At 63.2% G+C, this 9,198-nt stretch overlaps 1 protein-coding gene across 1 annotated transcript; it reads left to right on the forward strand.

Annotated features, from left to right (window-relative positions):
• Nucleotides 1-453: 453 nt before the first annotated feature.
• On the forward strand, nt 454-9,198 carry BAZ2A (bromodomain adjacent to zinc finger domain 2A). Its single transcript, XM_032441072.1, has 23 exons — nt 454-647; nt 1,157-1,265; nt 1,351-1,452; nt 1,546-1,756; nt 1,846-1,907; nt 2,082-2,147; nt 2,228-2,419; nt 2,495-2,749; nt 3,179-3,393; nt 3,490-3,564; nt 4,297-4,459; nt 4,538-4,597; nt 4,687-4,822; nt 4,899-5,527; nt 5,607-5,832; nt 5,935-6,090; nt 6,167-6,333; nt 7,041-7,318; nt 7,404-7,536; nt 7,617-7,763; nt 7,858-8,063; nt 8,152-8,295; nt 9,024-9,198. Exons 1-23 carry the CDS (start codon nt 454-456, stop codon nt 9,184-9,186), a joined length of 4,089 nt encoding a protein of 1,362 aa, XP_032296963.1. The 3' UTR covers nt 9,187-9,198.

Below are 9,198 nucleotides of genomic sequence, written 5' to 3' on the forward strand. Positions count from 1 at the left end.
CCAACGCTGCCGCTCCCTTCAACCTGCTGCCAGCCCCCGCCTCGGCCCCCGCTGCTGCCCAGCCCCAGCTCACCGCCCCCCTGCACGGTAATGGTGGGGCAACATTGTATGGTATTAGGGGGCCACAGCCAAACGAGCCCCCCAGCTGGGTGCTGGATGGGGGGGGGTCGGAAGGGATGGTGGTTGTGATGGTGCTGCCTTTGGCCCTGCAGATACCAGCCCTGAGCTGAGCAGCAGCCATGATGGCCCGGAGCAATCGGGGGCTCTGGAGCTCAGCACTGCACTGGAGCCCGAATCCCCGTGTCCTTCTGCTGAGGAAGAGGAGGAGGAAGAAGAGGAGGAGGAGGAGGAGGTGGCTGACAGCTGCACGGAGGCTTCAGCTGCTCCAGAAGGGGACAGCAAAGAGCTGCGGACACCCGCGCTGCCCACTGAGCACATCGGTGGGAGGTGAGGATGGAAACCCCCCCACCACCAATCTCGCCCTCTCACCTCCAGGCCTGGGTGCCCCTCCCCACATCGCCCATTGAGGGGAGCTGGCCCCCCATCCCTCCCCTCCCTCTGCCCTACAAGGTGAACCGTCCCACGCAGTGGCTGCATGCCACCACCCCGTCCGCCCCGAGGAGGTGCGATTCCCCTCTGCAGCACGGGTACCGTGGTGCCCTATAATCAAATTCCATAGTGCCCCATAACAAATCCTAGCCCTGGTGCCTCCATATCCAATCCCCCATTGTCCCCTATATCTAATCCTCGCTGATGCCCCCACCATCATAACCACATCTCGTCCCCCGGTGCTTCCCATATATCCATACCCCCCATGATGCCCCCAATCCACATCCCCCATAATGCCCCATATTCCACATCCTCTGTGACCCCCCCCCCCATCAATCCAAACATAAACCCCCCCTGGTGCCGCTCCATATCCCCATCCCCTGGTTGCCTCCCCATTTGTTTTTTGTTTTTTCCACATCCCTATAGTCCCCCCATATTTCCACCATACCCCCTTGTGCCCCCATATTTCCATATCCCCCTATAGTGCCCCTATATCCACGTCCCCCTGTGATGCCCCCCCCCATATCCACATCCCCCCTGCCCCCCCCCATATCCACATCCCCCCTGGCTGTGTGGGACCCCATGCTGAGCCCCCCCCTTCGTGCAGGTGGAGGAGGGAGGTGCGCATCAAAAGGGGGAACCACCGGTGGCAGGGAGAGACGTGGTACTATGGGCCGTGTGGGAAGAGGATGAAGCAGTTCCCGGAGGTGATCAAGGTACAGTATTGGGGGGGGGGGCCTCTAAGCAGCCCCCCCAGCTCTATCACAGCCCCTCATCCTCCTCCTGTCCCCCCCCCCTCAGTATCTGAATAGGAACGTGGTGCAGGACGTCCGTCGGGAACACTTCAGCTTCAGCCCACGGATGCCGGTGGGGGATTTCTATGAGGAGCGGGATACACCGGAGGTGAGCACTTCTAGAGTGCCCTATAGCACCCTATGCGATGCTATGGGGCTGTGGGTCGCTCCCTATTGGGGCTAATGGGGTTTGTTCCTATAGGGTCTGCAGTGGGTGAAGCTGAGCCCCGAGGAGATCCCAGCCCGTATCCAGGCCATCACTGGGAAACGTGGGCGACCCCGTAACGCTGAGAAGGTGAAACCCAAAGAGCTGCCAGCTGTGAAGCGAGGCCGCGGGCGGCCCCCAAAGGCCCGAATGGTGGATCTGCTCAGCAAGACGGATGCCAGGCTGCTGAAGAGGCTGGAGGCCCAAGGTACCCCCTGCCCCATAGCCCACCCCATAGCCCACCCCATAGCCCACCCCACTTGCTGTCACCAACCCCCCTTCTCTCCATTGTCATAGAGGTGCTCAGTGATGAGGACAAGCTGAAAATGAGCAAAATCAAGAAGAAAATGAGGCGGAAGGTAGGAGTGAATAGGGCTTGGGGAGGGCTGGGGGCAGCCCTAAGGCCCCTCTGGCTGGGTGGCTGACATGGAGCCTCCCCCTTCCCCATCTGGGGGGCACAGAGCAGCCCCCTGCCCCATCCAATGGGTCCCCATGTTGCTGCCCATCCCTGAGCTGCTCTTATTCCCTTCCAGGCCAAGAACAAGCAGAAGCAAGAGGCGAAAGCTCCCAAAGCCAAGGAGGCCAAGAAGAAATGCAAGGTGAGTCTGCAGCAGCCGTGGGGGGAGGGAGGGTAAAGAGGGGGCTGAGAGGGGCCACCCACCCTGGGCTGTGTTTCCAGGCCAAGGAGAAGAAAGGCAAAATGGAGAAGGGCAAAGACAAGGGGCGGCCCAAGGAGAAGAAGGGCAAAGGGCCGCGCAGGGTGGACAAGGGGCTGCTGGCCCAGCGGCGCCTGGAGGAGAGGAGACGGCAGCAGCTCATCCTGGAGGAGATGAAGAAGCCGACGGAGGATATGTGCCTGGCGGACCACCAGGTGGGGATGGGGAAGGGGGTCTGTCAGCTCTGATCCCATATAACCTGCCCTGACCGCCCCATTTTTGCCCCACAGCCTCTTCCGACCTTCTCGCGCATCCCAGGCCTGGTGCTGCCCAGCCGTGCCTTCTCCCACTGCCTGACGGTGGTGGAATTCCTGCAGAGCTACGGCAAAGTGTTGGGCTTCGAGCCCAGCAGGGACGTGCCCAGCTTGAGCACGATGCAGGAGGGGCTGCTGGGGGTGGGCGGCAGCGCCGGCGCCGTGCAGGACCTGCTGGTGAGGCTGCTGCAGGCTGCGCTCTATGACCCAGGGCTGCCCCCCTACTGCCAGGTAATGCCCTGATATGTGTCCGACCCCTCTGTGTCCCCCCCACCCCCTGCCCTGTGATGCCCTGAGGCTGCAGCTGCTGCAGGTTGAGAGCTGCATTTCAGGGCTGCCCATATTACGGCCCCATTTGGGGGCGCCCCGCTCCAGGCTTTGGGTTTTCCCATCAGATCACAGAATGGTTTGGGTTGGAATTGACCCCAAGGGTCCAAACCTCCCCATTTCGTAGCAGCCCCATCCAACCTGGCCTTGAACATCCCTAAGGGATATATGGGGCATCCACAGCTTCTCTAGGCAGCTGTTCCACTCTCATAGCAAAGAACCAGCATCCAACCTCAACCTTCAAGCCATTTCCCCTCGCTTTGCTCTTATCAACCCTTTCCAAGAGCTGACTCCCCCATTGCTGCCCCCCAACCCCTCTCTATTCCCCCACAGTCCCTTAAGATCCTGGGTGAGAAGGTGTCAGAGATCAGCCTGAACCGTGACACCGTCTCGGAGGTGCTGCGTTGTTTCCTGACGGCTCATGGAGCCGAAGCTGAGCTGTGCACGAGGCTGCGCACAAAACCCTTCCAGGCTCTGCTCCCCGAGCACAAAGCTGCCATCCTGGCCTTCCTGGTCAATGAGCTCAACAGCAGCGCCCGCATTATTAGGTGAGTATAGGGGAGAAATTGAGGATGGGGGGGGGGGGTGAGGGATGGCTGTGCCCCCACCCCATGGAGCTGAGCCCCCACCTTGTGTGTGTGCAGTGAGATCGATAAGACGTTGGAGAGCATGTCGGCCTATAGGAAGAATAAATGGATCATCGAGGGACGGCTGCGCCGGTGGGTGCTGTGGGGAGGGGGCTGTGCCATGGGGTGGGGTTGTGCCATAGAATGGGGAGGGGGCTGTGCCATGGGGTGGGGAGGGGGCTGTGCCAAGGGGCAGTGCCATGCCATGAGATGGGGATGGTGCTGTGCCATGGGGTGGGGATGGGGTTGTGCCATAGGATGGGGAGGGGGCTGTGCCATGGGGCAGTGCCATGCCATGAGATGGGGATGGTGCTGTGCCATAGGATGGGGAGGGGGCTGTGCCTTGGGATGGGGATGGTGCTGTGCCGTGGGGTGGGGAGGGGGCTGTACTATGCCATGGGATGGGGATAGTGCTGTGCCATGGGATGGGGTTGTTCCATAGGATGAGGATGGGGTATGGCCATGGGATAGGGCTGTGGGATGGGGCAGTGCTATGGGATGGGGGACAGGGTTGTGCTGTGGGGCAGTCCTATGCTGTGGGATGGGAATAGTGCTGCCCCATGGGATGGCGGCAGGGTTGTGCCATGGGATGGGGATGGTGCTGTGCCATAGGATGGGGATGGGGCATTGCCATGGTGTAGGATGGGGATGGGGTAGGGATGTGGCAGTGCTGTGGAATAGGGGCAGGGCTGTGCCATAAGACGCTGCTGTGCTGTGGGATGGGAAATGGGGCTGCACTCCCCAAACCCCCCTGACTCGAGGGGCTCTGGGCACAGAGGGGGCTTCGCATGGGGTCTCCGCTGTCACTGTGCTGTGTCCCATCAGGTTGAAGATGGCTCTGGCCAAGAAGACGGGTCGCCCCGAGTCTGAGTTGATGGCACTGGAGGACGGACGACGCCGGCGCAGCTCCCGCCTGTGTGAGGAGCCTGGGCTGGAGCTGGAGGAGGAGGAGGAGGGTCGGGGCCGCCGCTCCCGCCGGGACGAGGAGGTGATGTGGGCATCGGGGTGGGTTGGGGTTGGGGTCTCAGGGTCTCCCCTGGTCCTGATGGTCTCTCGCTCCCCCCAGGCTGACACATTGGCTTCCAGCATCCCTGAGCTCGAGCGGCAGATCGAGAAGCTGGCGAAGGTGAGTGGTGGAGGCACACGTCTGTGGGTGCCCATATTATGGCTGTGACCCCCCCCCATGCAGCCCCTCACCCCGTGCCCTTCCCACAGCGGCAGATGTTCTTCCGCAAGAAGCTGCTCCACTCCTCGCAGACGCTGCGGGCGGCCTCGCTGGGTCAGGACCGGTACCGGCGGCGGTACTGGGTGCTGCCCCACCTGGGGGGGATCTTCGTGGAGGGGGCAGAAGGTGAGCGGGGTTGGGGCTGGGGGGAGGAGAGCTGGGGACCCTCATGGTGCGACCCAACCTCATTGCTCCCCCTTAGTGCCCGAGGAGCACCCGGAGGAGCCCCCGGAGCAGAAGGTGCTGCGCCCGGTGCCTGCGGTGAAGGAGGAGCCGCCGGACCCCGAGGTGCCGGTGCCGGTTCCCCAACGGGTCACCATGAACTGTGTGGCTGCACGTGCCCGGGGAAGGCCGAGGAAGAGCAAAGAGGAGCCACGACCCCCACCCACCCCCCTGCCTGTCCCCCAACCCATCCCCCCGCCCGTCCCCCCATCCATCCCCCCATCCATCCCCCCCAAATCGCCGCCCATCAACGGGGCTCTGGAGGAGCCGCTGTCACTGGGGCAGAGCCAGCACGACCTCAGCCAGTCTGCCTTCCTGTCGTGGCTCAGCCAGACGCAGCCCTCGCTGCTCACCGACTCAGTGCTCACCCCAGACAGCAGCCCTGGAGCGGGGGATGTGGGGCTGCCACCCCTCGAGGCCTCGTCTGACCCCACGGAGGAGGAGAGCAGCACAGAGACTGCGGATACGCAGGGGCCGTGGTTCAGCCCCCTGCCCCGCGATGACCGAGTCCCCCACACGCCTTCCTCAGCTGAGCCCCAACCTCCCCACAGGGAGCAGCCCCACAGGGATCAACCCCACAGGGATCAGCCCAAGGCCTCGGCCAGGCAGGTGGGTGCTGCGGTGCATGGGGGGGCTCTGAAGCATTGATGGGTGGGGGTCCCCTACTCACCGTGCTCCATCCCTACAGCTGAATGGGCTCCCAGCAGACGACCCCACCTCCCCTCTGCTCGCCTCCACCCCGGTCCCCGCTGGTGCCAGGGCCCCCCCCGCCTGTCCCCGGAGCCGGAATAGCCTGGAGAAGCTGCAGGACCCCCCAGGGCAACCCAAGCGGCGGGGGAGACCCCCTACCAAGTTCTTCAAGCAGATGGAGCAGAAATACCTGACGCAGCTGACGGAGCAGCCGGTTCCCCCCGGTGAGAGCATCACCCTGGGTTGATGGAGGGGGGGATGGGGATGGGGATATGGGGGGGTGGGCAGCTCTATGGGACCAATGTGAGCACGGTGCTGCCTTGCAGAGATGCGGAGTGGGTGGTGGTGGCTGCAGGACCCCGAGCAGCTGGAGGCGGTGGCACGAGCTCTGCACCCGCGGGGCATCCGAGAGAAAGCACTGCACAAACACCTGACCAAGCACAGGGAGTACCTGCGGGAGGTCTGCCTGCGTGCTGCCACGGGTACGGGCTGTGTGTGGGGTGTGGGATATAGGGATGGCTCCATGTCCCCCCTGCCGACCCCTCTTTGTGCCCCCAGACCCCATCTTCCACCCCCGCCCCGAGACAGCCGCCGTCACCGCCGCATCTCAGGAAGCGTTGGCCCAATGGTCGGTGATGGAGAGGGCGTACGAGGCTGATCTGTCGGTGCTGCAGTGGGTGGAGGAGCTGGAGCAGCGTGTGCTGATGGCCGACCTGCAGATCAGGGTAGGGGGGGCTCCAGGGGAGGGTGGGGGGTCTCTGGGTATGATGGGGGCCCTTGGGTAGGGTGGGAGCCCCTGGGTAAGATGAGGGCTCTTGGGTAGGGTGGGGGTCCCCTGGGAGGGTGGGGGTCTCTGAGTAAGGTGAGGGCCCTTGGGTAGGGTGAGAGACCCCTAGGAGGGTGGGGGTCCCCTGGGAGGGTGGGGGTCCTCAGGTTGGTGGGGGTCTCTGGGTATGATGGGCACCTTTAGGTAGGGTGGGGGTTCCCAGGTGAGGTGAGGCGTCCTCAGGTTGGTGGGAGACCTCTGGGAGGGTGGGGGTCTCTGGGCATGATGAGGAGCCCTTGGGTATGGTGAGAGTCCCCTGGGAGGGTGGGGGTCCCCGGGTAAGGTGAGGGCCCTTGGGGAGCGTGGGGGTCTCTGGGTATGATGGAGGTCCCTGGGTAAGATGGGGGTCCTTGGGTATGGTAGGAGTCTCTGGGTATGATGAGGGGCCCTTGGGTATGGTGGGGGTCCCCGGGTAAGGTGAGGACCCTTGGGTAGGGTGGGGGTTCCTCGATAGAATGGGAGTCCATGGGTAGGTGGGGGTCCTTGGGTAGGTTGGGGGTCCCTGTGCACAAGTGGAGGGTCTCAGCCCCCCAGGAGGGTCTCAGCCCCCCAGGAGGGTCTCAGCTCCCCAGGAGGGTCTCAGCCCTGAGCTCTGCTGTCCCATAGGGATGGACGTGCCCCAGCCCCGACTCCACGCGCACCGACCTGCGGTACTGCGAGCACAAAGTGGAGCCCCTGGAGGACATCACGGTGCGCAGCCGGCGGGACGGGCTCCCCCCACGCCGCGAGGACACCAACCCCCTGGACCTGGCCGTGCGGCGCCTGGCGGCGTTGGAGCAGAACGTGGAGCGACGCTACCTAAAAGAACCACTGTGGGCAGCGCACGAGGTGGTGCTGGAGAAGGTGGTGCTGAGCGGCCCCGAGGAGCTGAGCCCAACAGAGATGTGAGCCCCCTCCCCACATTTCCACCCCTGTGGGACCCCCGTGGTGTTGTACTGAGCCATGTGTGTGTGTCCCCCCCCATTGCAGTGCCTATGAAATCACCCCCCGCGTGCGGACGTGGCGGCAGACGTTGGAGCGGTGCCGCAGTGCAGCGCAGGTGTCGCTGTGCATCCACCAGCTGGAGCGCTCCATCGCATGGGAGAAGTCTGTCAACAAAGTGGTGAGTGCACAGCCAGCTTTAAAATCAGGGGAGGGGGCTTAAGGACCACCATTCTGAGCCCATTGATCCCCGTATTATAGACGTGCCTGGTGTGTCGGCGTGGGGATGACGATGAGAACCTGCTGCTGTGTGATGGCTGCGACCGCGGCTGCCACCTCTACTGCCACCGCCCGCGTATGGCCGCCGTGCCCGAGGGCGACTGGTTCTGCTCCGTCTGCGTCTCACGGGTACATGGGGGGGGTCCGGGTTGTGCGTTGCCCCCCCTCGGGGCTGTGAGCTGGTGGTGACCCCAGTTTGTGTGTGTCCCCCCCCCACATTTAGGCACAGCAATACCCGGAGCCCCTCACCCCGCGGCGGGGGAAGAAGCGGAAACGGGGCCGTGTGCCGGGGGGGGGCCCAGCAGAGGATGATGGCAGCAGCCCCCCCCGACGTAGGGCGGCATCGCGGCGTCCCGAGGGGGCATCACCCCCAACCAAACGGCGCTCAGCCCCCCCCCGGGGCCCACCCGGCGACCTGACCTTCTGCGAGTGAGTGTGGCAGGGCCAACATGGGGGGGATGCATCCCTACAGCCCCCCCCCCAACACCCAGCTCTTGTGTCCCCCCCCCCTTACAAGGATCATCCTGATGGAGATGGAGGCACATGAGGACGCCTGGCCCTTCCTGGAGCCCGTCAACCCCCGCCTGGTGCCCGGCTACCGCCGCATCATCAAACACCCCATGGACTTTGGCACCATGCGCGTGCGGCTGCTGCGGGGCGGGTGAGCACCCCCACCATCCCCCCCCCAGTTCTTTATCCCCCTCCCCAATGTTTCTCCCCTATTATTTACCCCCCAAAAAAACCTCTCCCCTCTGTATCCCCCCCCCATAATTCCCCTATGTGCTCCCCCATCTCTTGCCTGTTTTATGTCCCCAATACTTCCCCCCCCATGTCACCCCCAACATCTCTCCCCTATTATATGACCCTCCCCTAACATTCCTCCCCAATATCCCATCCATTATCTCTCCCCTTACCTTCCTCTCCATACCCCCGCATAACCACCCCAATATCTCTCCCCTATTATATGACCCCCCATTACCTTTCCCCTTACCTTCCCCTCTGTACCCCCCACGTCTCCCCTATTATATGACCTCCCCAACATCTCTTCCCTTACTTTCCCCTCCATACCCCTCACATCTCTCCCCTATTATACACCCCCCCCCATATTTCTCCCCTAACCTTCCCCTCCAACCCCCTCCATATACCCCCCCATATCTCTCCCCTATTATATGCCCCCCCCAACATCTCTTACCTAACCTTCCCCTCCATACCCCCCCTCATCTCTCCCCTATTACACACCCCCCTTAACATCTTTCCCCTTACCTTCCCCTTCACCCCCTCCATAACCATCCCCATCTCTCCCCTTACCTTCCTTTCCATACCCCCCCCATATCTCTCCCCTATTATACACCCCCCTATATCTCTCCCCTCACTATCACCCCCCTGCAGGTACTCGAGCGCGGCTCAGTTTCGTGCTGACGCCACTTTAGTGTTCGACAACTGCCGGACCTTCAACGAGGACGATTCCGCCGTGGGTCGCGCTGGGCACAACATGAGACGCTTCTTCCAGAGCCGATGGGACGAATTCTACCAGGGACCCCCCCAGCACTGATGCTACCTGCTG

The sequence above is a fragment of the Coturnix japonica genome, linkage group LGE22C19W28_E50C23 (assembly GCF_001577835.2).
Source record: "Coturnix japonica isolate 7356 linkage group LGE22C19W28_E50C23, Coturnix japonica 2.1, whole genome shotgun sequence".
NCBI lineage: Eukaryota > Metazoa > Chordata > Aves > Galliformes > Phasianidae > Coturnix > Coturnix japonica.